The sequence below is a fragment of the Penicillium diatomitis genome (assembly GCF_028827545.1).
Source record: "Penicillium diatomitis strain IBT 30728 chromosome Unknown utg000009l_segment0_segment0, whole genome shotgun sequence".
Lineage (NCBI taxonomy): Eukaryota > Fungi > Ascomycota > Eurotiomycetes > Eurotiales > Aspergillaceae > Penicillium > Penicillium diatomitis.
Genome location: NW_026623181.1, coordinates 1842613 through 1867117, shown reverse-complemented (window position 1 = coordinate 1867117; position 24505 = coordinate 1842613). Strand labels below are relative to the sequence as shown.

Sequence of the window (24505 nt, the reverse complement as noted above, 5' to 3'; positions counted from 1 at the left end):
TGTCGCGTGGTCCTCGTGGCGGGTATTGTGTCTCGCAAAATTTCGTACACCATACCGGATTCAACGGAGCCCCATTTTTGAGATTTAAATGCTGACAACGCGCCAAGGCTTTGCGGATGTCATGAAGCACTTTGGCTGACCGGTCGGCCACTTTTTGCAAATTATAGGCGTCGTGAACACCATACTGAATGCTGACTCAGAAAGATTGTCATCCGGCTATCTCGCGGCAACTTTCTCAACTCAGGGAGGGATACTAAGCTCAAGCCGGTGATTCTGCTGCTGATTCATCGCCAGGAAGGTGGATGTGACTCGAGCGAAATATTGGTACTACAGCCATGTTGGGCGAACATTATCATTTGCAATTTCAGCGCCTCTGACAATCGAACAATCATTCTGCTTTCAATTTGGTAAGCCAGTGCAGTCAAGCTTCGAATAAGTCATCTGACCGGAACAATACCTCCTTGAAGATGAATAGCAAGATGCGAATGTGATGTGAATGTCGAATAAAAAATACATCCTCCAAGAACGCTTCTCTGACAGGAAGTCCGTGTCGACTCTGTCAAGCACAGATGCATTATGTTTTGCAGTGCAGCCTGCGCGCTGCCCCTGCCAATGTCTGGGCAACCCCGCGCCGAGTCAATACCGAAAGTGCAAGTACCAGGAGCCTTTCTCGCGGGTCAATTAGTGCCTCGTGGTTCGGCTAGAGCCGCGGCTAAAATCTCCATAATCGAGTCAGACGGAGCCCTGACAGTCAGGTCCGAAGGAATCATTGGGACACAATCGAACGCCACAAGTAGACTTATCACTTGACCATTCTTCATTGCGGCAACGGCTAGGGCTTTGAATTCACAGTAAATAATTGCCTACGCCTACTAGTTTGCTTACAGTCTTGCTGTGTTCAAGTCTGAGATTTTCAATGGAGAAGTACAGAATCGCGACCATTGCCTCTTACGCAGTAGAGACTATAGAGGAGCCTGCACTGTCAGGGACCTGATCTGGCACTGCGATATCCGATTGACAACTCTCTGATTTCACCAATACCTATCACTGCCCTGATAAGTCAATTGATATTGGACATGATGATGTTGAAAAATTTCCTCAACAAGTCTGCCCAGAAGACTGCTAGCGTGAGGAAGGAATCGTTTCTTGAAGAATTCTTTTCGTGTAGAATTGCAGATCACCGAGACCGTCTCTACATACGTCGCGGCTGCAGTGGTACGGCTAATCAAGTACATCGCAGCAGAAGAGTGGATCATACGAAGATGAGGGCCTCACTGGAAGGGTCCAGCTCGACCAATTAGGAAGCTAAGCATTCTTGCGAGTACAAAGGAGAAACTAAATCCACAAATCATGTGGTCTGGATGTTCCAGAGCCACGTCTTATATAAGGTCCATTTGCTATTACTATGATCTGGGCGAGCTTGCCACCGGAAGTTATCTGCAGCAATTGACCAGCCCAAGATGATATGCGCAATCGGGGGAATCAGAATCGACGACGACGCTACAGAGTCTCATGGTCGGGAGCGAGATGGAGACTCTCCGGCGCACACCCTTAAACAGCCTTGCCTTCACGTCTCCGCTGCCAGCGGCGCCACTTGAAATTATAGTCAGTTAGTACGAGATGGGTTCGATAAAGGTACTTAGTCGGAGGCAGATGAACTTACAGCAGGGTTGAAGAAGTAAACCGGAATTCCCAGGAGGAAGATGCCTGCAGAGAGACCAGCAAAGATACTCATCGCAGCCGGGTAGCTGTACATCGAAACCAGGGGGTTTAGACCGTAGCTAATACCAAAGGCAACGATGTTCTTGGTGCCAACGACTGCCACAAGGGCAGGACCAGGGTTCTTCTCCCAGGCCTCGGCAGCGAAAGAAGTCGATAGGATCAGCACAGAGACAAACGCGATTTGCAACAGAAGCCATCCCATATACGGTCCGCCCCAGGTAGCACCACCGTTAGCGGTGAATCCGTATAGAAGCAGCGAGAGGACTGTCAGAAAGCCAGGGAATATGAGCAGGATCAGACGATGCTCGGGGGTGTGAACACCATTGGCTCGCTTGGCCAGGCGCACAATAAACCAGTCCCCGAAGACACCGGCGTACAGCATGCCTCCAAAGCCACCAAAGATACCCCCCAAATTGATCAGTCCCACGCTCTTGGCAGGCCAGCCGTAGACCTGCTGCAGGACAGTATCATAAGTCAATGACATGCCCACACTGCAGCCCAGAACCACAGACGACAACAAGGTTGCGTATAGGATCCCTGGGGAAATGAAGGCCTCGAACATGTGAAGCCAAGCGTTGAGGACGATGCGGAGGGGGTTTTTGGCAGGCTTCTCCCAAGGTTTAAGCATCTGGATATATGTTTTCTTGGGTCGCACCTCGTCGGGGATTTCCCGATCCTCGATTTGGAGCCCAGCCATGTATTCGCGGGCTTGATCGCCGACCAGGACTTGTGTCACACCAAACTGGTCAGTCACAACAATCTGACCATTGACCATTTGAGCGCGGCGCTGATACCGAGTCTCGAAGCAGCCGAGAATGACGAGTATGAGACCAGCACCAACTGCGATCACGTAGACCCAGTAAAACCATCGCCATCCGAGAGCAGCGGCTTCGTAAGAGGATGCCATGTTGAGGGCACTAGTGACAACGTTCTGAGTCGCCCAGTACACTCCAAAGACGAGACCTCGCTGGTGAACGAACGTCACCTCTGAAAGCATGAGGGGGAGAAGCTGGATGAATGAACATATTAGATAGACCCGACGATGGCTGAGTGTGATCACCCGAAATTTGTACGCACCGACTCAGTAGCGCCAGTGGCGAGACCCTGGAGACATCGCAAACACAGATGCTGCAACCAGGTTTGCGAAACCGCACATCCGATAGTAGCAACGAATAGAACAATAATGGATCCAATCGCAGTCGGCCGACGACCATAGACCAGACCCAAGGGAAGAATGAGATAGTTTCCTGGCCGTCTTAGCCATCACGTATCATAAGACCCGTGAGTTTAAGGAATTTCAAAACTCACCAATACCAACAAACAACGAGGGAAACGTCCCCAGCCAGACAATATGGGTAGAGCTGATGCCCTGAGCACCATAGAGTTGAAAGAAGACACCCAAGATCGCACCCAAGCCTCCGACCACCGAGAGAGACATGATGGAGAACCAGCAGCAGCTGACGATCACACCGGTCTTCTCCCACACCGTAAAGTTGAGAGGATCATTTGGGTCGGCGCTGGGAACGGGCAGCCGCTGAATCTCACCAGCAGCATCGACAAGGACGTCGTCACCCTTGCCATCGCCGTGCGTCTCCAAATCCTCCACCAACTCGATGTTCGCTTTCTGATCCATGGCAGAGGGCATTGCTGTTTAGCGCAGGATTCAAGGAGGGCCTTGTCTGGACGCGCAGCGGCTACAAGACAGCGGAGAAGCAAGAACGCTGGGGGAGGACGTGGGAATCCGGGACTTCTATTGAGCCGGTCGTACAGCGACGAGACGTCTGACTTTGTACAAGCACAAACCTAAAAATGCATCAGGACCTCTGCAGGACGGCCACTATGCGCGGATTCGATTTGGCTCAGTCGGCTTAAGCTCACGGGACCACTAATTGACGCTCGAGTCCCGAGGCGTCTCGTCTCAAAAGAATACCATTGGTTTGGTGGCTCGGGATGAACAACGCCAATGTCCACCGAGGCCGTGTAGTAGGATGTAGGAATTGGATGAGATGCCGGATGTTGGGAAGCGAGTGGAGCAGGACAGGTCTTGTTCCCCGTGGGGGTGGAGTCCCCCACATACCGGATGGCTCACCTGCGTTCGTTTCTGACTGTTCTGAGTGGCTCCTCCTCTCGGCGAGTTTGAGATGCCCGTACGCGATGGATTCACATTCCCCGCTCATTCGATTTGGGGTTTGTGCATCACAGTTGCGTCGTTGGAGGTTGGTTCAATGTTTTTTTTGGCTCATAGATTCATGGCCTTCGGAAGTAAGGTAGCCCACTTGGCCTCTTCATTCCACCGTACATCCTTTGCCATTCCAGTCAAGAATGTCATCATGCATCGTATACCCAAGGGGACATCATACTAAAGTCCCCAGATCTTCAATCAGAGCGCAGATATTGTGAATCATAGGAGGCAGCATATCATCAGGCGAAGACCGTGGGCAGTTGCCTTTGAAGACCTGCCGAGCCACGGCCATGACTGTTCGGGGCTTGTGTAATTCGCAGAAAACTGGGACCTCTTCACTTTGCCCATCACGGGACTGGAGCATCATCAACCCAGGTCGACCGATGCCGTGGTTGAGAAATGACTTGATAGCTGGATCTTCAAGGCCATCAAGAGAGACCTGGGTTGCAGACCCGGCCTCTCTCAATGGCGTAGCTACCTCGTGTCGCTTGTTCTCGCCGCATTGAAGTAAGCCATACACCCAGAGGACCAATGTGGCGTTGTATAAGGAGAGAGAATCAAATCCCCGTAGCTGGAAGAACGCTACATTTCGGGCGGCGCGAATCACTTGCCCAGCATGCCAAATGGCTTTGCGGGCTTCCTTCGTCCGGCTCCAGTCCCGCAGTCCCGGATACGCGCGGCGTGCCTCCACCTCGCCCATTTTTCCGACGAAGCGTTGGACGGCGTCCATGTCAATGTGGAGAGACATCATGGTAAATTCATTGAATAAAGTGGTCACGGGGAGTGGATTGCGCGAGTCTTGTTGCACGGCTTGAAGTGTCATGTATCTGCGTGTTTGTCAGTAACCAGCTAGCGTTTGAAGGCGGAGAGTGTGGGAGCTTTCTATAACACACAGGTCGTCTTGACGGCTCTGAAGCCACAAACGGTTTGTCGCACGTTGACCCGAGCGCGAGTCCTGGGCAACAAGCATTTGTTGGCGAAATTCCCATACCTGCAAGGCCAGCGCTTGCAAGATAGCGGTCGTCGCGATTTCCAAGTCAAGGTCAACGGGCAATTGTACGAGAATAGATGGGTCAGATAACAACTCCCGTAGGTTGATCTCGGAGCTTGTGGCACCTCGGTATTTTGTCACCCAGAGCTCTCTCCAAGTGTGGGCAGTAGGGGCCAGCCACAGGTCTCTCGCAGAAGGAAAAGACAGCGTCAGCTCGGTGTAGGACATCAACGCAGGACGGTTCATTGCCGCAGCAACGCCCACGTCATGAGCGAAAAGATGATAGACAAGCCTAATGGAAGAATTAGCATACTCAAGACTCGTCAATCCTCAAATATGAGCCCTTTACCTCCTTAGAGATTCCTGTCGCACCCAGGCGTACCAGGCCCGTTGAAGGGATTCTTCACTATTTCCAAATGTATGGGGAGTAATGGCCGTATAGGTCGACCGGTCGAACGCAGCACCGCGGCGAAGGGCCTAAGGATTTTGGTAAATGGGCAATTCCAAGCTACCAAAAGAGCGTCACTTACTGTAACAAGCGGTTGTAGATAGCTCTCTGCGATCTGCATTTTCCGAGTGTAGCCGCAGAATACACCAATATCCAGCCAGATCATCGAGGCCTGTAAGTACTGTAGATCTCGAAGTACACTATTATCCTCTTCAACCTACACGTCCAAATTGTTTAGCTCGCCATCTCTTTCACGAGGGATAATGGAGAACCATTTTGGAGACAGGAGAAAAACTCACCAACTGTGCAAGGCTCACCCGCGTGATCTCCTGCAGCACAATGCCCGTCTTGTTAATTGATGGCATCCCACAGCAAACGCAGCCTGCTGCAACAAGCGCCGTCAGTAGTTCCGGCCGAAGCTGTTGATAATTCGCATCGTAAAAAGTATAAGGGTGAATCCACGCGTCTGTTTCTGTTCGCTTGCCGATACCGATCTTGATTAATGTGTCCAAGTAGTCTGCGGACGGGAAGGTCGAGACAGATAATCGTGAGCCGCCTGTTCGAAGAACAATCTTGAGAATGTCATCGCGAGCTTGATGGGAGAGACGACCCGGGATCTTCATAGTGTCTATCTGGTTTTGGTTCATGGAGGAAATGCTGTCACCATCCCGCAGCGGAAGGCGTTGTTCATCGCTAAACGCATGTTGATTCTTCTCAGGAATCCAAAGCCTGTCCCAGAATGTCAGACCGCGGTATCAAAGCGGAACGGGAAACCAGTTGTTTGCAAGGTTTGTCTCACCATACAGAACGGCCGAACGCAGCTGCGCGCTGGCTTGCAGACTCTTGATCATCGAGAAGTATTTGTCGAGTGTCCTCAAAGTCAGAGGGGGAAGCGGAACGTCGAGAATCTTGTCGAGCTCAGGTATGAAATCAATGCCAAAGATATCGTTATCGGAGAGACTGAACTCGGTGTCCTGAGTGAAATCAAAGACCCGCGGTTGCTGTGTAGTTGGCACATTCTCGTTGACCTCGGGGCCGGGCAACATCACCTGTTCGAAGAAGGCGGGAAAGCCGTTGAGCGGCGAGTAAACCGGCACACCTGTCGAGATTGGGAGACTTTCCATTGTCCCTTCACCGTTTATAGGGGTCATAGCGGCATGGAACATCTCCTGGACATGTGCTGGATAAGACCCGGACAGTGATGGGCCACCATGCTCAGATGGACCTGAGTCAGGGGTCTCTGAATACGAAGATTGCTCAAGCGCTTGGAGTCCGGATCGCGGTGAATAGGAGGGCGCTGAGATAGAAAATGACAACCGAGCGCTTGATCGACGCCCACTCTTAGATCGTGGAACACATTGCACGCCTTTTGATTCGCAGCGCTGTGCTGAATTTTTAGCATCGTTCTTGTCTTTTCTGGAGTGCAACTGACTACCTACTTTGCAAGGTCGCTGGTTATCACAACTTAACTTTGCGGTGGCGCACGCTTCGCATGCTTTGACGGCACGCTCCTTGGTCCTTCTTGAAGGCTTTCCGTCGGCCTCGTCCTTTTCATGCACTGCTTGATGTCGCTGCAAGACATCTCTATTGCTTGCGTGATCAGCAATTGGACTCACATGTAAATCAACACTAAGCGACGTACCGGCGATTGAAGCCTCGCTGACAGATCGGGCATTGATATACACGTTCATTCCGGTCTAACCCTCTACGTCAGAGAATACGTCGATTGTGGGGGTGTCCTTCTTCACACGTGAGGTGAGGCTCTCACTCACGTGAATCCAGATGCCGGGCCAAATGATCCGGTCGCTCATACGCCTTGTCGCAGTGAGGGCAGTGGTGTTGAGTGAGCGCCTTCCCCGGCGATGGTCGTGCGTCTCCCAGCTCGATCTGGCGTCTTTCCGGCATGACGGGGGATGGGGGGATTCGGAGAAGGTGGGGAGGGAGCAAAGTGGACAAGCGCTCTTTATCAACCGACGCGAAGCAGGGCGTTTCCCCAGATATGTGGGGAGCATCGGCCGGGGACCGATCTTTGTGGCCCACAATTGCACGTCTTGCCGACGACTAAGTTACACCGAATCCAGTAGGGCCGCTGCTTGTCACTAGATGTGGCTTGAGTATCGAGCATCCAGAATACAACAGTTGAGTCACATCGGTTCTTCACTGGCCTCGACCGTCCACTGGGGAAGTAATAACCATGTTCGTAGCCTGGTAGAAGCTTGATCTCTTGAACAGACGCTTGATTGCGCGTCAACGACGCTTCACCCGGTGGTCATCCATCTTGCGCTCGACACCGGTTTACAGAAAGATTTATGCGATTGCTGCGATTCAAGGGACTACATAGCTAGTGGTTCGTATCCGGCTTCAGACAAGATAGTGTATACCTATATGACACGCGGTCCTGAAGAGCAGAAGAATGCCCATGCTTGGGGATCTGAGCAGAATGTCGTCAATACGCACGCCAATCCCTGATTTCTGCTCGAGGATTCTTCGCTACCCTGACGGTCCTCTTCGCTCACTTCCAGCACTACCTCAACGCGAGTGCTCCCCAGGGCTGACTTCACCGACAGGCATCTACGCCATGGTAGGAATCTGCTGGTTGCTCCATGCCTTTGCTCCCTTGTACATGCAATTGAACTTCATGAATTCATCCGGTCGCCTGCAAGAACAGTCGGTTAGTAAACCAGGATCTTCATTTGGTGATGCCGAAGATCAACATCTTCAACTTACAAAGTGACAGTCTTTTTCTCGGCAGCGGGCTTTGCCGCTTCCCTGCTATAAGCCTGAATTAGACTAACACGGGAGTAGCGAGCTTGAAAAATATTCTAGAGTCAAACGATTAGCACACGGAAGCCGGCTGAACTTGCGACGGCCATATGTTGGAGAACGAACCTCCATGGTCTGCGAGAGAATTTCTGCTGACGGTGGCTCGGTGATGCCCTCGAAGTAGGCACCAAGGGCCTCTGAATCTTCAATTGCTTGGCTAGCGCCTTGGCCTTGCGTTGGAAGCATAGCATGCGCAGCGTCACCGATCAGCATTACACGGCCACGGTGCCATGTTTTCAGAGGATCCTACGAATGACTGTCAAATGGAAGCTCCACGCCGATTAAGATACTGCAGAGGCATACCAGATCTCGTAATTGCCACAGTCCGAGGTCTGAAGAGTGCCTGCAGGCGAGTCAGAAAGACCGTCGACATCAGTGACTGAGAGTGCCTCTCACTTGAAGATACCAGTCATCCACTTTGGGAACTCAGAGAAAGTGTCAAGCATTTTCTCCAAGTTTCCCTCGGCGACCCAGGATTGCTTTGCTGAAGGATCTTCATTCATTTGCTCTGCCGATTCGGTATCGTTAGTGATCAGATCTTCGCGGCTGCAAGGCCCATCGCTTACCGTCAGGCACCAGTGCAACGATGCCAAAGACTTCCCCCTGCCTGCCGGGACCCATGACCAGTCGACAGTTGTGCGCCACCATCATGGACGTATATGGGTCGCGAGGATTAATCTTGGAGCAGAAATCGGGCTCTTCCTTCTCCAGTATCTCGCTCCGTATCTAAATGTCACATCAGCTACATACCACCACATCCTCGGACATAGGGAGGCATCTACCATCAAACGATATGCTGCCACAGAGACAATCAGCTTGTAACCCTGAGTTGCTTTCTAAACACATTCGAAAAAAAACTCACCAGAATGACCTGTTGGCAAGGGAGACGGCTCTTCCTGCAAGACATGCTTGCGAATCACGCTGTGACTTTAGTCCCGGCAGAATGGAATCAGATCAAAGCCGATAATCATATTCAAAAACGAAGGATGTCACCCACATTCCGTCGGCTGCGACAATAAAATCTGCGCTTAGAACCCCGCCGTCTTCCAGTGTAACTGATCCCGCTTCGGGGTCGCAGTCGACCACTCGGGAGGCAGTTCGAAGGATGACGGGCTCCCCGGCGCGTTCGGTCGAGAGAGCAGCCTCTTTCAGCTGATCATGAAAGTCTCTCCGGTGGAAACATAGTCGCTCGGCTCCATATTCGGCTGTTGTTGAGAGAGGGACAGAATTGACCAGAGCTCCGTCTGTATTGTATATGCGGAAACCCTCGTCGACCATTGAACGGGCAGCAGCCAATTCTTTCTTCAGACCCCATGTTTGTTCAACAATCCTGGACGCATTGGGCTGTAAGGAGATCAAAGCTCCAATTTCCTTGTTCAAGCGAGACTGTTCTAAAACTGTGATCTGGCGATTAGGTCCTCGCAAAGCGATCGCAGCAGTGAGGCCTGCGATCCCACCGCCCACAATAACAATCCTGAATGGAGGCATATTGTTATTTGAAGTCTGACTGGGAGCTATTCGATTCGCGCGAAGACCCTCAAACCAAAATGATTTGCCTCGACTATATGCCGCTACCCTTTGCTTTTGAGAAGCATACACGAGCATACCTCGGCCAACCGCTCCCCCACCTGCGCCGAGCTCAAGCTGATCCCCCCACCTCCACTTTCCGGTGATTTTGCACCGAGCGCCGAGCGCAACTGTCAATCAAAGAATGGATTCCTTCATGTCCAATTGGGACCAAGAAAAGTGGTCATGGGGTATGATCCAAGGCCAGGCCGTGTGGGCGCGACAATTGAAAATGGTCTGAATGACTACGTTTCCAGTGCGCAGCAGATCAGGTTATAAGAAACGCGCATGTTCTTCGCTCTGTTCTGCTCTCGATCGGTTCCCAATTTTGACATCAAGACACAGGTTGCCATATCAAAATGTCGACAACTACTACCTCGACGACTACCAAGACCACCTTGGCCAACCCGAACTTGCACGGTCATGGCCGCATGCGACTCGATGGCACCGACAAGCAGTTTGGTGACTGGCGCGATGATCTGGCCCGCGATGGCTACGCCGTGGTCAAGGGTGCTATCCCCCGCGAGCGGGCTATGAAGTACGCTGATCAGATGTACTCTTGGCTCGAGAGCTTGTGTGTATTCCCAATCTAAGAAGGCGGAGGTTCAAGGAGCCGGTCATTGTACGCGGCTTTGAGACTGACTTGATGAGTAGCAACCTGGGCTACGACCGCAATGACCCTTCCACCGTGCACAAGGACAAGCTGCCCGTGATTAACGAAAAAGGCATGTGTCTTGCATATGGTCTCTCCCATGAGGATTTTGTCTGGGGCGTTCGTTCCGAGCCTGGTGTCGTTGGAGCTTTTGAGAAGGTCTATGACGACGAGGATCTCATTGTCTCCTTCGATGCTATCAACTTCCAATTCCCCAAGTTTGTATTCACCCGTCATCCCATACATGCATTTGTACGATATCGCCAATCCTCCAACATATACTGATCGCACTCCCCCTGTTCTACAGCCGCACCGATCTTCCACCCAACAAGCCCTGGCCTCACCAGGATCAGGATCCCACCAAGCACGGCTTCCGCTGCATGCAGGGTTTGGTTAATCTGCTCCCCAACGGCCCCGATGACGGCGGTCTTATCGTCTGCAAGGGCGCCCACCTTCTCTCCGAACAATTCCACCACGACAACGCGGACGAGGAGCGCATCCCCGCGTGGACCCCGGAGTGGTTTGGCTTCACCGACCGCGGCATGAAGTGGCTGGCGGACCACGGCTGCGAATGGACCAAGCTCACTGCCGAGCCGGGCGATCTGCTCGTTTGGGATTCGCGCACTCCTCATTATAACCTGAGCCCCAAGCGTGATCAGCCTCGCTTTGCCATCTACACTTGCTTCATGCCTGTTGCGGACGCCACGCAGGAGGATCTGCGCCGCAAGAAGGATGCCTTTGACCGCCGCGTCGGTACCACTCACTGGCCCAACGCCAGACACACTGGTTCAAATGTTGCCCAGCGTGATGGCAAGCCTGATCCTCACAATCGCGACCGCCCTGTGAATGATCCCAAGCTGAGTGAGCGGGCCTTCAAGTTGACGGGTATTCCCTATATCAAGGATGACTCTGCCACTATTGCTCAGACCACCGTGGTCGCTTAAGCGGAAGGAGAAAAGACACCCCCTCCCCATATCAATGTCTCATCGGGATGTAATTGCTTGTACGAAACGCGCTGTTTCCCCATACCAGGGCTACTTTTCTCACCCTACCCATCTTAATAGCCTGCTTGTCTGGAATGCTGACACACTTCCCGAGCAATTCGAGCACATATTTGATATACGCAGTAAAGATAATTGACGCTAGGGTTTGCGAATTTCACACATAAATACCATTCCTGGGAATGTTTTGTGGCGAACGAGTATTTTATCTCCTCCTTTGCTTGACCTCTCATCAAGTACAATTGCGACACGAGGTCCTTAATTCCGGTGTCATGGTTCCTAGATTGGCGAAGACAAACAGCTTGCCTTCAAGGCGAGGAAGACCAAAATAAAGCGCTTGGACTCGTCTACGGGGCGTGAACAAACAGCGCACAAAGGCCTCTGAAGGGGAAAATTGACACAGTTGAGGTTGTTGACTTCGTCTGGACCTTTCTCGGAAGAAAAGCTTTCCCTGTCTCCAGCGTTCCTCTTTGATTAGAGGAGAGGGTGGCCGGGTTTTAAGATGTTTTATCAACCCGCCAGAACGAGTCAGAATCTTCGAACTTGAGGCGCTTCATGAGACGAGTGTACCAGGCCTCTGCTTGGTTTGATGGCCAAAGTGTTGGATCTGAGCTGCTCTTTACTCGTCGCGCCTTGCCGGCTCGTTTGGGAGCATCGCAATCGGTTCGCTTCTTGGGGCCAACGAGGCTGACACGACAAACTAGTTCTGAGCCAATGACCGCTGCACCTCTGGTAGGCAAGATCACATTGTAGTTTTTCTCGGCCTCAAAGGTACATGATTATTCCATAAAAACAAGACTCAATTTGGGCTTAACTCACCCGCATTCACGTGTGATTCGCATGTGCCTGCAACATAAGTAGACAACTTTCCCATGTCCCAGGGGACGTGGCACTTTCCAACCTCTTTTCGCACGGGACCTGATTCCTTCCGACATGGCCTTCGGATCCTTCAAGTTGTCTCGAAACTCCACTGAGATGCTTGATGACCAATCTCCAGGATGCTCAATCGAGATCTCCGCATCAAGGGCAACCATCATCAAAAACTCGGTCAAGATATTCGAGCAACAGCTCAAAAACAATTGGACTCGTCAAAAGGTTCCCAAGGGCACGAAGAAAGACTTTCAACAAACACTCGGCGCCGGGAAAACTGTACATCGCGGGTGTCCTTCGAGAACGTGAGGGTCCAAAGCTTGATTCGCAGACTTTCTTGCCACGGAAGGGAGAGCTCATTTCAAAGGACGACATGATAGAGCTGTCACGCTCATTGCACTCCGGCAACTCTCGTTGGCAGATCAAGCAGATGTCGCGAGAAAAGTGGCCAACAACCGCATTTCAGCGTTACCGAGGCCATTGACAAAATGTCACAGAATATTAACGCTGGTACCTCATAAATCTTGTTCACCTTTTCCACCTTTATTCTATCGCGACAAGTAGGGGCCCCTAGAAGCTCAGTTGGATGAGGGATTTCGACAACGCTCCCCATGAGCCGAGGGTTTGCTAGATGCCATTGCATCCCCTCGGAATATGATGCCAGGCGTCCTTGAGAGTTCACTGGAATCTGGAGCTTCTCCGCAACATCTGGTGCTCAAAGAAACATCATTACTATGGATCTCCGACGTTTTCAACCCGTACATGTGTAGTGCGATCAGAACAGACGCAGTTCAGAGCGCGGAATCGACTTGCCTCAAAGCCGCAGTAACTATGGACGTTCCATTTGACGGACTGGTGGACTGCCAAATGAGCTTGGCTATCTATCAGACCATGGTCGAGTACTTAGCTATGCCTCTATTCGATTTTCACGTTGAATCAGCGGGACAGGTTCGGTATGTGGTCCTGAACGAGGGTGCGAAGCTGCTGCCCAGCCTTGAAATGACACTAAATGGTGCACTTGACGATGCTTTCCTCCAGATACTTGAACCCGGGATACATGCAGAGATCCAAGAGGGAAGGATTTAGAAGTTACTGCAGATGATCTTCAAAGAAATGGAGATGGATGTCCATCCTCGTAAATGGGTGTCATCGAAAGCTTCCCGAAGCCAAGGCTGCTTCCAGATCGTCAGACACGGCGAGAGGTTGGGTTTGCGGATCACCCAACAGTACGTAGACCTACGGGATCAGCCTCGAACGCAGTATGTCGAACCTGGAAAAAACCAGGTAGCTAAGGTGTATAAGGTATGTTTTCAACGATACCTAGACTGACGTGGGCTCGACGAGTCACATGTTGAGGAAGAGGTGTTCGATCAGATCAAATGGCATATAGGTATATATTCAAATGAAAGGAATTTGGAAGCTGAGCTGCGTAACTGGTGGAGATGAAGTAGAACTATAATGTCGCCCGAAACAACGGGCCTCTAGAAACAGGGTATATCCGGTATAGACAAGGCCTAGGATGAACAGTGGTGTAATGAAGAAATGAAACTCATCGCAGTCATATGAAACTCTGGGTTGGAAACGAAGATTAGGGAAAGAAAACAAGTGGGTATTATTGCGCAAATACGACGAAATGGAAACCGAGCAAACTCAATCTCCAGAAGGTTCACTCCCACCAGGGGACGATGGTAACGGAAGATCCGGGGCATCAAAGTAGGCATTATCGGGCGTTGAAGAGTCGCGGGTGAATATTGTAGAAAAGTCCGTAGAAGGGCTTAGGAGACCCCGCCGGCTTTCGCTCGTGTCGCCAACTTCCTCCGGTGACAAGACTCGACCACCCAGCTCCACATCCTGGACTCGAACGCTATATTCCAACGCCTTTCGGCCTTCCTTGATGAGCTCCTCCGTCCAGCCCAGACATCGCTTTATGCTTTGATTGAGCTTTTGGCTATCAACCAGAAGCTCCTGGTGCCGTGCGAGATCAAGCATGAACTTTTTCTCGTCGTCCGCCCGGTGTTTGGCGTCATGTTCAGCAAGAGAATCGGGACTCAGAACCCCCTCATCTAGCACAGAGTCTTCATCACTCAGATCCGACATGTCATCTTGAGAGCGAGCGAGAGATAGCTCTCTGTCTTCCTCGTCCATTTCACTCGTTGCAGATAGGGCCACACCAGAGAAGGATCGTGTAGATGGTGCCATGGAAAGACGACCCGAGCGGCTGAGTCGACGATATCTTCGCAGTTCCGCCGTGTGCTTCCGCATCTCTCGCTCGAGTGTCCGATTGATGGCCAGCAAAGAGGAGTTGCTGATTTCAAGATCCATGATCTTCCGTTCGGTTCGCGCATTGGAAGCGGGATCGCGAGAGGTATCAGGTTTACCTGGGCTCATGGGCAAAGGGCTTGTGGTCACAGAGGAGCCATTGCTAAATACCCGAGGCCGCAGCGTAGGCATGTGTTCGGAAATAGCGGGCGGAACTCCGTCTGTATGTAATGTCGTCGAAACTATCACAGGGCTAGCTCGGAGCCCCTCAGGTGGAACGGAAACTTGGCTCGAAGAGTCAACACTGGATGACTTTCGGTGTTGTCGAAGCGGAAGTAGCTGCGGGCGCTCGACAGGCTGACTTGCGGAGGGCCCGAATCTCTGTATCACACTCTCGACTGCACCAAGATCCGGCGATGGCGCACAACGTGAGACTCCATCCTCTGGCGGGTGAGAAGTAGCGTCCGAGATTCGTGGCGAGCGAAGGCGTGCAGAAGCTGAGGGCCCCGTCCGCGGTGGTAAGCCAGCGCGGGCAAAGCCTCCCGATCGACGTCTGAGGCTACTGACAGTTGAGTGTACATCATCGGAAGCGTCGTCGTGTCTTTCTTGATCACCGTTCGCATATACAAAACTCGACGCTGGGGAAGATCTGCCTTGCTTCGGACGAGATGGTACCTCTGTCTCCAAGGCAGCAGTCGACCGCACCGCGGACGCGTGGAAGAACATTGGTGAATTTGAAGGAGGGTCGGTAGATGGTGGCACGCGTGGTGTCTGTTGCCCTTCAAGTCCTGAGGCTTTCCCCCTCAAGCTCCGCGAAGACTCAGAGGGCTTGAGGGCGCGGGCGGGACTTCGCTCTGTCCGCCGCACGCCATTGATACCGACGCCGACCGGAATTTGCGAGTATGTAGCTGGGGATGATTGTCCGGCGACGGAGTGCGTTGGCGAAGGGAACGCTGCATCGCGACGAGTGGTGCGGGCCCCTGAGCGAGGGGTGACATTTGCGCTCAGGTAGGAGGGAGTAGCATGTGTAGTGGTTGTAGAAGCGGAATTGATCTCGTCTTTGGTGGGGGTGGAATAGGGGTGGTGATCGGGAGGGGCGAGACGACGAGGAACGGAGTATCCCGAGGCCGGACTCGCTAGTTTTGGCGTCAAAGGTGCTTTGCTTGTGCGAGTAAAGGCCGCCGAGAGAGTCGGCGTGAAGGGTTTGGCGAGATGGCCGTGTGTTTGTTTATCGGAGGTCATAGTTGCGGAACGAGATTAGGCGCTGTCATCGTGATGTATAGGAGATCCCAGAGCATGATGGCACTAGCCACCCTCAACAGCTCAGATCGGACACTACACGAAGCAGAAAAAGACCACTGTAAACTTGACCCCGAAGCATCAAAAAAGGGTTATCCGTGGGGAGGTTGATGAGGGACATGAAAACATTCAGACCCGATCGGGCCTAGGGCGGTGTTCACCGCAATGCATAGGGAGCTCTCCTCGGCATTGGAGCTATTTTTCTCCTCAGGGACCCGCGCAAGATGGGGTACAACGCTCGAGAGAAAGTGAGGGCGAGGTCGTAGGTGTGGAAAGATGGTCCGTACGACTACAATACCAAGCAAGTGACTATTTAGACTATTGATCGCTGGCACACCATAGCCCGTCATTCAATCCCTCAATATCGAGTAGGATGACGCGAGGCGTCTGCAAGGCCCTGATGTCGGTGGGTTTGAGCCAAAAGTCACAAGCTGACAAGGGGGAAGATCCCCGAGGGTCCACTTGCTCCAAAAGCCAATGAAGAAGGGGTCGGTGGAAGTTGAAGTATGCGAGAGCCATGGTTCCAGCATGGAAAACATGGAAAACATGGAAAACGCGAAAAAAGGGTTCACGATCTGCAGAGAGAGTGTGGTCTGCTACAGCCTCACCTTCCAGGTATCTATAGAATATTGGAAAGAGAGTATGGATTTTGGAGTCATGGCCACGACGCCCGTACAATTGCAATCAGAGGTTTGGTTTGAAAAGCCGCATAGACATGATAGGTAATGTTAAGGTTGAGATGGCTTCCGGTCTCAGTTCCATTGGGATTATGCTTCGTTCTAAGCCCAAGGCGTCACCGGTTGGGGACACGTCAACTGAAGAAAAGTCTTCTTTGTCGAGAATCAGCCTCTGCGGACAACGACTGAGCCGACGATTTGCGCTTCTTGCCAGACGGCACGGTCAGCTCTTCCGACGCTGAATCTTGAGCTGCTTCACGGATGGTTTGTCTTGAAAGACAGAAATCTACGTGGTCGTTGAAGACTCGATTGTCCGCGACCTGAGGACGACTACAGACCGGGCACTCCCAGAGCTCTGCAGTAGAGGGTGAAAGAGACGAGTCGTTCGCAATAGACTCACCAATGGCGGTGACATGATCGGCCTTCCGGTCACGAGAAGGAGGCCTAACATGAGAACCTGCATCTTGACTGAGCTGCTCGATGTCGTTCATTTCATCTTCTTGCTCTTGACGAGCGGCGTTCTCGAATGCTTCTTCGGCGCCAATTTCTTGGGCATTATTCAGAGGCTCGACGCTCTCCACCTGATTGCTCTTTGGAACAGTCGTCACTCCAAAGAAGTTGATCCCAGACTTCTTCGTGCTGACCAAGTTGGTCACTCGCAAACCTAGCAGTCGCAGCTTCATCGCTGGGATTTCTTTTTCGAGCTTCACCAGCATAGGGAGAGCATAAGTGTACAAGTCCTTCGCCCGGTTCACAGGCCGGGGAGGCGAGGTTTGGCGGGTGAGAACTTCAAAGGTATGAAGCTTGACTTTTAAGCACAATGTTCGACCCTTGAATTGGGTTCGCTCCAGGTCCTTCTCGAGCTCATCCGCGGCCCATTGAAGCTTTTCCCGGATCTCTTCTTTACCATCGATCGCATGAAAGGTGGTTTCCGTGCCCACACTTTTGCGTTCATGTGTTTCCACTGGCTCGATTTTGGTCCGCCCGAGACCCAAATAACACTGTGCGAGAAACTGAAAGGCCTTCTCACCGAACAGTCCCGTCAACAATGCACGCTGAGGGTAGATGTCACCACATGTCTTGATGCCGATGGAGTCCAGTTCTCGCTCAAACACCCGACCGACACCATTAACCTTGCGCACTGGTAAATCTCGCATGAAGCTCATAATAGCTGTTCGGTCATTGGGAATTTGATATTGTCCGTTTGGTTTGTTTTTGTTTGAACAAATCTTGGCCAGTTTCGCGTTCGCAGCAATGCCGGCGGATACCGAGACTTTGGTCTTTTCCAATATCTCCTCTCGCATGCGCTCCACGGCCTCGTCTGGACTCAGCTCATTCTCTGAACAGTACGCGGTAATGTTCAAATACGCCTCGTCGATGCTGGCGCTCTCAAAGAGCGGATCGTAATGGGCCAGAATTTCACGAATCTCCTTCGCCTTGGCGGTATATTTCTCGTAGTTCGATGAAATGAGAATCAACTGTGGGCACAATTTCAGTGCCACAAACGACGCCATGCCACTTCGAACTCCAAATTTTCGGGCCTCGTAGTTGCATGTCGTCAATACACCTTTGCCAACAGCCATAGGGACCGTCTTGAGTTCCGGACGATCTAGTTCTTCCACTGCTGCGAAGAACGCATCACAGTCTACATGGATGATGTACTGGGAGAGATCGCGGCCTAGCTCAAGGCTCGCGAGGTACTCATCTGCCCGGCGTAAATCGTGCGAGAGATCTAGCTTCTCTAGTCTGGCTTTTTCCTTGAGGATGCGCTGGATCTTGACGGTAAGATTTCGATCACGTTCCTGTTCGTGATCGAAGTATTTCGACCCCTTCGAGGCATTGTAGATGATTTCAGACACCTTCGAAAATTAATGGTCAGCTGGCCATCTGAGCCTCAGCGGTTCAATGGTCTATTTAACACACTTTTTGCTGATCAACTGTATCTTGACCTGCCTTTGTCAAGGAAGGTCCCAACAGCTGATATTTGAGGGTTTCGAAAGATTCCTCGCCTTCCGGCGGAACGGACGTCTCCTTCGCGGCTCCATCGGGAGTTGTCATATTTTCAAGCGAGCCATCAGTAAAAAGCGAGCGATGTCGAGTTGATGCTTGCTTACTCGATGCTACGGAATCTGCACTTTGGTGGAAATCGTGACTCGTCAGCCTGGCTTACGCGACAGAAAGTGACGCCAGACCACGTGACAGCGCGTTACCGATTCACGTGTGCGGGCGGCACCGCTTGTCTCTCCGCAACGACTGGGCTACATGTGGATATTGGATACGGCTGGAGACTTCCTGGACGGTAAGCCTTCAGTGAGGTCACTGGGAGACTGGATTGTGGAAATGGAATTTACTAAGTGAAATGATCAGGAAAGCGGCTGTGGCTGCGTCCGGGCAAGCAATATCTTTTTGGACGGGTCAAGGGAGATGACGGTGTGTGGACTACCTAGTTGGGTGTCCTACGTGCCGAAAAGCATCAGCAAGCTAACAATGAACCTTTCAACCAGTGCGCCATGTCATCCCGAACAAGTCAATTTCTCGAAAACACATGCTGATTGAAATCTCCAATGTGGAGCCGCGCGATGGGGTATGACAGCTTCGATCGACACCAATGTGCCGAGAATGGACTGTGCTGACGACCCGCGATAGACCAGAACACATGCGCGAACGAAGGTGTCCATTACAGACCTTGACTCCAGTCGTGGTACTGTAGTCAATGGTGAAAAGATTCAAGGAAAGAGGGCGTTGTCTGGGGATGAGAACAGTATCTTGCTGGGCAACTATCCGCATGCGCTGAGGTGAGCATAAGTCCAGAGCCTCCGAGGATCTATCGACGCGGTCTCTAACAATGAACCCACAGAATCAAATGGGAGCCTGTCGTGTTAAGCTTCTCATTTTCATCCAAAGATATGAGAGCTGAGGATCCCTTGGCTCAGGCTCGGAACCGTCTCGAAAGCCTCGACATCAAAACGATTATCCCATACCTGGTCAAACAAACAACACACGTCGTACAAAGCAAACGAAACACAGCCAAGGGGCTCCAGGCTTTGATCAATGGCAAATACATCGTTCAGCACTCTTATATCGACGCCATTGTTTATGCCACCACCCCGACTGATCTTGGGAACGACGCATCGCCTTCTCCCCTAGAGCTTGACTTTGACTCCGCGTGGCCAGATCCCACAGAACACCTCCCGCCTGCTGGAAACGAGCCTGTTGGTCGACCAGCTGCAGCATTTGCACCCGACGCTAGGCGTGTCAATGTCTTCGAGGGCTACACCTTTATTTTCGGCGATGCTTCACAGTTCGATAACTTACAAGAAGCGATCAATAATGGCCAAGGCAAAGCTCTGTTTTACCAAATCAAGGATGGGGAAACGACCGCCCAGGAGCTTGTGCAATATATGCGATCTGCTGCAGGCCAAAAGGGTATTGGTTCGGAGCAAGAGGGCCAAGGCGGCGTTGTGTTAGTTCGCTTCCGATCCAAAGGCAAGTTCGAACCGTGGTCCATCGAGCTGGGCAATGAGGTGGCTATCATCACGGACCAGAGAGTGATCGAGCAGCGTGAGTTCCTCGATGCTATTTTGAGTAACGATGCATCTCCGTTGTGTCGTCCGCTTCCGCGTGCGGACGGGTCGGATGAAAGCCAGGCAAATAAAAAAGCGGTGTCAAGAAATTCCGCGAGGGAGGCTTCCATGCAAGACACATCAAGCGTGCCCCCATCTCAAGAAGAGAGTAACTCGGCCCTGTCGCAACGAAAGACCTCGGGAACACGAAAGTATGTCAGCAAGATGAAAGCTTTTGATGATGGTTTCGACATAGAATCAGTACCTGTCTACACGCCTGTCGATGAAGATGTGCCTGCGACTCAGCCCATGGCCATGGGATCATCTCAAATTAATGAAGTGGGTCACGAGAACGGTGACGCAATGGAGCAGGACGAAGAGGACACAGTGGCGGAGTTGTTACCTGGAGCACGAGCAATGAAGCGTCGACGCGCCGAGATGAGTGAAGGCCGGGACGAAAAGAGAAAACAGAGTGAATTGGCAGATGCTGTCCCCAAACCCAAACGCGCGAAGCTTGACATCCGAGAAGCTGCACGCAAACATCGCGAAGAGGAAGAGCAAGAGCAAAAGCGCCAGGCCGAGGAACATCTACAAGCCTCTCAGGACATTGACGTGGAGAAGATGAGAGACCTCGCAATCGTCGAGGAAATGGACATACCACTTCGCAAACCACCTCAAGGAGACCACCAAACCTCCGAAAGATGGGACGACAAGTGGAACGGACGGAAAAACTTCAAGCGCTTCAGAAGGAAGGGAGAACCACGGCACGCTCGCCGAATCCAGAGCGTGATTGTCCCCTTGGAAGAGGTGACCCGCAAGGACTTTGGTATCGGAGAACACTACTGGGTCAGCAGCACGAAGTCCACGCAAGTCAGCCAGCCGAGCGAGCAGGACACCCGGCAGACAAGACAGTCGTCTGTGGCCGACGACCAGGAAATTGAACAGCCTGAATCATCGATCGCGATCTCGGCAACGCCGGATCCTACTCCTGGGTCTCAGTCTCTGTCGTCGCGCAATCGCAGCCAGAAACGACCTCGCGAAATACGAGACTCTGACAGTGATGAGGAGCCGAGGTTTTCATTTCGGAGGAAACGGTAGCAAGCTACATTCATGTCTATTTCTCTTTGCCCACCAGATACCCAGAAAAACTGCCTACTATTCTACCGTTTACACCGTGAAGTGAGCAGACCAAGTCTGACACATCATGTCATTCCTCCGTCATTCATATTTAGGGAATCACATCTTTGTCAGTGGAGAATGACCGTAAATATTCACTCGCGTGGCTGGTGACAACCATGAGGCATATCCCGTCTGCAACGCAATAAAGATCGTCCATACGATCAAGTGAGCGCTCGGGCGATTGCCGCCGTAGGTTATAGACGGCCTGTCGTACATCAGGTGTTGACAACGACTTGGGAGGCGACGGGCTTGGGGCACCCACCTGGGCAGTCAACCGATCGGAACCCTATACCTCCAGGCTACTCACGAACGACCTCAAGCGCGCTCCAACCAACAGATTTCAAGGGCGACCCATGGGTACAAATACATGGAATGATGATGATTTGCTTGCTCAGTTTTTCCAATACAATGTCTCTGCCCGTAAAATAGCTCGACAGCTAGCCATGAAGATTGTTTCTGACACTTCGTATCATACACATACTCATTCCATCAATGTCGACACCTCATATATACATCGCCCTCAGGCTCGGAATCCTCTGATGGCTACGGTGAAGATCTGAACTCCTCTGTCCCCCCGTCACGAATAACAATGCCAATGATCCACACGTTGATCCCGAAAAAGATAAGTGACGACAAGAAAAGTCCTGGTACAAATGCGGACAGGCCAAGGAATTCCAAGTTATATCCTTGTGAGAGCCACATTGCCTAGAATTATGCTCGGTTAGCACAATAGCTCGCAAAATGGAGGCGCTGTACAATTGACGATCCTACCTGGCCAAGGACCCACAGCGCGGCGGCAGCAATGCCTAGATTCGGCTTGCGGATGAGAGAAGAGGAGGGTAAGTAGAATGGCAAAAGAATGAGGTACCAGATGAAATACTGCAGATGTGCATTAGACATGATTCTCTTGCTGAGAATTCCAAGGATTTTTTTTGAGTGTTGCGTACCTGGCTGGTGCACACTTTGTTGAAAGTGACAAATGCAAATGTCTGGGCAAGCATGGCCGTAGCCAGACTCTTCTTCGCCAAGGCCAATGGAATAGCCACCACAGCGAGTAGTAACTGCGGAAGAAAGGCGAGTGTTTCGAAGCGGTAGCTTGCACCGCCGGCGGATGCAAGATACAGCAAAGTGCTATAGGGAGAGAAGTTGTGGCGGTGGTCGATGCGGGTCAAGTGATGAAAGAATGTCTGGTGCAAGAACGGCATGCCATATTGACGATACATCACCACATTGAGCGATGTGAAGGTGACCAGTGCCGAAATGAACAGCACCACACGCGAGCGGGTGATAAAGCCAAGCACGTGCGAGGTAAGACTCAAGTCTTTTCTCGGGGCAGCGCCATCCTGCTGCGCATCCCACCACCAGAGGATCGAAGCCCCATAGATGAAGGGGTAGATCTTGAAGTGGACCGCCAACCCCAGAATCACACCTGCCAGGGCAGCCCGCTTGGTCAGAGTTGCCCAAAGAAGTGCAGCGACAAGAACACCCAAGAGACCCTCGGAGCTTCCTCGAGTACTGATGTTCGCCACCATGGGGTTCCAAAGCCAAGCCGCAGCTACATAGCGCAGGGCACGCTCAGTCGGCATGCGGTAGCATCTGCATAATAGCTGGACCACGAGCCAACCCGCCACAACATCGGCGAGGGCAAATAGGATCTTGCCAAATGCGAAAGCGATCGACGCCAAAGAACCCGATCCGCCCTCCCATGCTGTGGGGAGAAGCATCCACGCAAGCAGAGGCGTGTAGCGATACGTGTCACGCGCATACGGTGACTGACCCTTGCTGATATAGCGGGATGCATCTGTGAAGACCAGGTAGTCGATGTCGGTGTACTTGACCGCGGAGTTGGCATCTTGCCAACCGCCATAGACCAGTAGAGTCAGGCGAAGCACAATGGCTGCCGCGAATACCCGCAGAGATGAATCGAACAACGCCATTTGAGGGAGGTGATGGCCCTGAGACACCCAGTGGATATCCTTCACGGTTGAAGAATCTGGGGGTCTGAAAGCTCCCTATTGGGTCTTTGAGTCTCGCTGCGGAGTGGGAAACCGAGGGAGCTTCCTGTTTTGGGGGTGATACCAGTTGGAGATGGATTTGATCTCCAACGATCAGCTGAGCACTGAGATGATCGTAGCCTTACACAATCTCGATTTCTCCAACCACTGCCTTGGCTCAATCAGCCATCGTGGTCATCGCCGTGATTTGTGATTGTTTACAGATTTCAGAGCTCCATGCGGGATGCCACACGGCCAGCCACAGGCCCGTCGAGAATCAGCTGAGTCAGCAGCGGGAGCGGGTCCACATGTCATGGGTGGACCAATCACTACTTGGTCGGATGCCCCCCATATTGGGGAGTCGATCGTCGTCTCTAGCCAAAGTCAAGATGCATGTGTATACATGTATAGTAATGAACATACAATAGCTGATTGTGGCGGAGAACGCGTGCTAGTATTCTCCATAGTGTATTGTATACTGAGTGGCGATGGACATCGGTTGTGGAGAGTCTGAGGGGAAGTGGCTCACCGTGACGACGAACCTTTTTTTTATCTCCGATCAGTTGCCAAATTGGTAGATTACTGGGGGTGGAGTTACGAGTGAAGGTTGCGAAGACTGTAGATACTTCAAGAAGTCTTTCTGGAGGAAATGCCATGAGCTCTCATTGACCACTTACATATCCAAGTCAAACATTTCACATAGGTTCTTCCCTCATTTGCTATACGTACTAGTAAGTATGTCTTTGGACCATTGAAGCCGAACGAAATAGGTAGGCAGTAGGCACTTGGGGGCCACCGGGCCAGTGCGTTTGGTAAACCGAATGAAGTTCCCTTGAGGTTTAGTCAAGTGTGGCTCTGGAGAGCTACTTCCATTCAAGGACAAATGGGAACTACATGAGGACACAGAATGACAGATCCGCGAATGAATAATAGTAATAGTAAAAAAAATAATAATGAGGACACAGAAATAACGCCAAAGCGCGACACGTGCACGGACAACAATCGTATAGTACTTAGTACTTACTCCTATTTACATGTGTGGAGAACATTGCTTAAGGCAACCTACGCATGATGCAAGTCTATTGTTGACAACTCGGCCCGGATACCACGAATCTCGATGTCTCTAGAAGTTTGACCGGAGATTGAAATAAGAACATCAATGTATGGGGTGCTTTAGATTGTCAAGTACCTACCGAGACGGTAGGTACCTGAAAGGTAGTAGTAAAGTATGAATAGATCGATCGACTTCGTCACCATTACCATCCTCTACATATGAAGA

General features: G+C 51.7%; 9 protein-coding genes across 9 annotated transcripts; 3 read left to right on the top strand and 6 right to left on the bottom strand.

Moving 5' to 3' along the window:
- Window positions 1-1551: 1551 nt before the first annotated feature.
- Window positions 1552-3367, bottom strand: N7539_007054 (uncharacterized protein; the record flags this gene model as incomplete). The annotated part of the gene is made up of 4 exons (XM_056936655.1): window positions 1552-1593; window positions 1664-2731; window positions 2800-2969; window positions 3031-3367. The coding sequence occupies 4 exons, from the start codon at window positions 3365-3367 to the stop codon at window positions 1552-1554; spliced, it is 1617 nt and encodes a 538-aa protein (XP_056788590.1).
- Window positions 3368-4076: 709 nt separating this feature from the next.
- On the bottom strand, window positions 4077-7248 carry N7539_007053 (Zn(II)2Cys6 transcription factor domain-containing protein; the record flags this gene model as incomplete). Its single annotated transcript, XM_056936654.1, has 9 exons — window positions 4077-4731; window positions 4798-5187; window positions 5245-5372; window positions 5426-5560; window positions 5643-6072; window positions 6148-6725; window positions 6783-6927; window positions 6986-7040; window positions 7116-7248. 9 exons carry the CDS (start codon window positions 7246-7248, stop codon window positions 4077-4079), a joined length of 2649 nt encoding a protein of 882 aa, XP_056788589.1.
- Window positions 7249-7914: 666 nt separating this feature from the next.
- Window positions 7915-9654, bottom strand: N7539_007052 (putative salicylate hydroxylase; the record flags this gene model as incomplete). The annotated part of the gene is made up of 8 exons (XM_056936653.1): window positions 7915-7999; window positions 8071-8165; window positions 8233-8412; window positions 8470-8509; window positions 8563-8674; window positions 8733-8892; window positions 9009-9093; window positions 9164-9654. 8 exons carry the CDS (start codon window positions 9652-9654, stop codon window positions 7915-7917), a joined length of 1248 nt encoding a protein of 415 aa, XP_056788588.1.
- A 437-nt stretch (window positions 9655-10091) lies between these two features.
- N7539_007051 (uncharacterized protein) lies at window positions 10092-11328 on the top strand (the record flags this gene model as incomplete). The annotated part of the gene is made up of 3 exons (XM_056936652.1): window positions 10092-10306; window positions 10387-10602; window positions 10692-11328. 3 exons carry the CDS (start codon window positions 10092-10094, stop codon window positions 11326-11328), a joined length of 1068 nt encoding a protein of 355 aa, XP_056788587.1.
- Window positions 11329-12318: 990 nt separating this feature from the next.
- On the top strand, window positions 12319-12739 carry N7539_007050 (uncharacterized protein; the record flags this gene model as incomplete). The annotated part of the gene is made up of 2 exons (XM_056936651.1): window positions 12319-12534; window positions 12587-12739. 2 exons carry the CDS (start codon window positions 12319-12321, stop codon window positions 12737-12739), a joined length of 369 nt encoding a protein of 122 aa, XP_056788586.1.
- Window positions 12740-13905: 1166 nt separating this feature from the next.
- On the bottom strand, window positions 13906-15756 carry N7539_007049 (uncharacterized protein; the record flags this gene model as incomplete). Its single annotated transcript, XM_056936650.1, has 1 exon — window positions 13906-15756. One exon carries the CDS (start codon window positions 15754-15756, stop codon window positions 13906-13908), a length of 1851 nt encoding a protein of 616 aa, XP_056788585.1.
- An 868-nt stretch (window positions 15757-16624) lies between these two features.
- On the bottom strand, window positions 16625-18548 carry N7539_007048 (Y-family DNA polymerase; the record flags this gene model as incomplete). The annotated part of the gene is made up of 2 exons (XM_056936649.1): window positions 16625-18349; window positions 18414-18548. 2 exons carry the CDS (start codon window positions 18546-18548, stop codon window positions 16625-16627), a joined length of 1860 nt encoding a protein of 619 aa, XP_056788584.1.
- Window positions 18549-18752: 204 nt separating this feature from the next.
- N7539_007047 (DNA damage response protein RcaA) lies at window positions 18753-21151 on the top strand (the record flags this gene model as incomplete). Its single annotated transcript, XM_056936648.1, has 5 exons — window positions 18753-18789; window positions 18858-18920; window positions 18995-19074; window positions 19137-19285; window positions 19348-21151. 5 exons carry the CDS (start codon window positions 18753-18755, stop codon window positions 21149-21151), a joined length of 2133 nt encoding a protein of 710 aa, XP_056788583.1.
- Window positions 21152-21775: 624 nt separating this feature from the next.
- Window positions 21776-23169, bottom strand: N7539_007046 (glycosylphosphatidylinositol-alpha 1,4 mannosyltransferase I; the record flags this gene model as incomplete). The annotated part of the gene is made up of 3 exons (XM_056936647.1): window positions 21776-21937; window positions 22004-22111; window positions 22180-23169. The coding sequence occupies 3 exons, from the start codon at window positions 23167-23169 to the stop codon at window positions 21776-21778; spliced, it is 1260 nt and encodes a 419-aa protein (XP_056788582.1).
- Between the last annotated feature and the right edge of the window lie 1336 nt (window positions 23170-24505).